At 70.6% G+C, this 1,248-nt stretch overlaps 1 protein-coding gene across 1 annotated transcript; it reads left to right on the top strand.

The window, feature by feature from the left end:
• Window positions 1-670: 670 nt before the first annotated feature.
• On the top strand, window positions 671-1,068 carry EMIHUDRAFT_259030 (hypothetical protein; the record flags this gene model as incomplete). The annotated part of the gene is made up of 2 exons (XM_005758599.1): window positions 671-687; window positions 720-1,068. The coding sequence occupies 2 exons, from the start codon at window positions 671-673 to the stop codon at window positions 1,066-1,068; spliced, it is 366 nt and encodes a 121-aa protein (XP_005758656.1).
• Window positions 1,069-1,248: the final 180 nt, after the last annotated feature.

Genomic DNA, 1,248 nt, shown 5'->3' with positions numbered 1-1,248 from the left:
GACTCGCTCAGCTCCGCCGCCTCGGCGCTGGCGAGGGACGCGGCCGCTGCGCTCGCCTCGAGCTGTGCGGCGGCGGCGCTCTCTTGCGCCGCGGCCCGCTCGGCGCGCTCGGCCTCCGCGGCCTCCTCGGCCTCATCGCGGGCGATCTGGTCCGCCGCCGCCTGCCACGTGGCAAAGGCACGGAACTGGCGCTGCTGCGAAATCCCGTGCAGCGACGAGTTGACCTTGCATTCAAATACCAGCTGCTGCATCAGCGCCTGGAGCTGCGGCGGGAGTTTCACGCGCGTCTTCTTTTTGGCCGCGGGGGCTGTGCCGAACGGCTCGGCCGTGGAGGCGATCGGTGCTCCGTTGCCGGGCGTGGTCATGGTGGCCACTCGTGACGTTGAGCCCACGGCGCAGCGTTGAGGCTAAGGTAGAGGGAGACGAGCCGCCGCCAAGCGTTGGTGTGTCAGAAGAAAAACGAACGGGCACAGATTGCGAAGAGAGCAGCCGCAGGGTGCCACCGCGGGTGGCCAGCCCGCCGCGCCTGCGGGCCCGGCCGCCGCCGCGCGCGTGCCGCCGCCGCCCAGCGGCGGCGGAGTGCGCGGCTGCTCCTTCACTGTCCCTAACCCGGGCAGGAAGCGTGGGCAGCAGCAGCGCGGCAAGGGCCGCGGTGCCAGGGGCCGTGCCGATGCTGGACCCCGTCTCGTTGACAAGAACGCGCTGTCCGCGCGCGGCAGCGGGCCCTCGCGCCAGTCGCGCTCGCCGTCGCCCGACTCTCCGCCCGCCAAGCGGGCCGCCTCCGCTGACTCGTCCGGCTATGAAACCGATACGCCGGACGAGGTGCAGCAGGAGGCGGTCCGCAGGGTATGCGGCGCGCTCGGCATGAGGGAGCAGTTCGAGGCGGCGATGGCGGCGGGCGAGCTGCTCGAGATGCTCGAGAGCTTGCCGCGAGGGGCGGTCGAGGCCTCTGTCCGACAGATGCGGGGTTACAACCGCACGGGCGAGTGGCCAGAGCCCATTCTCACCAGCCCTGCCCCGCAGCGCGGCCGCTCGCCAAGCCCCGTCGATGAATGGTCAGATGGTTAGTGCCCGAGAGCGAGGGGTCCCGGGGGGAGCACAAACATAGGACGCCCAGCCTTGCCCTTGTGCCCCCGAAGTGCGTTTCCTATGCGAAGAAAGTATTCCGAGAAAGATCCCCTGGGCCCCTGTGCCCTAGCCCCTCTTCCGGGGGGGAGAATGGGCCCCTCCCCCCCCTTCCCTTTTTTT

Source organism: Emiliania huxleyi (assembly GCF_000372725.1).
Source record: "Emiliania huxleyi CCMP1516 unplaced genomic scaffold EMIHUscaffold_8539, whole genome shotgun sequence".
NCBI lineage: Eukaryota > Haptophyta > Isochrysidales > Noelaerhabdaceae > Emiliania > Emiliania huxleyi.
The sequence above is the reverse complement of the archived record's forward strand: the minus strand, read 5'-3'. Positions and strand labels throughout refer to the sequence as shown.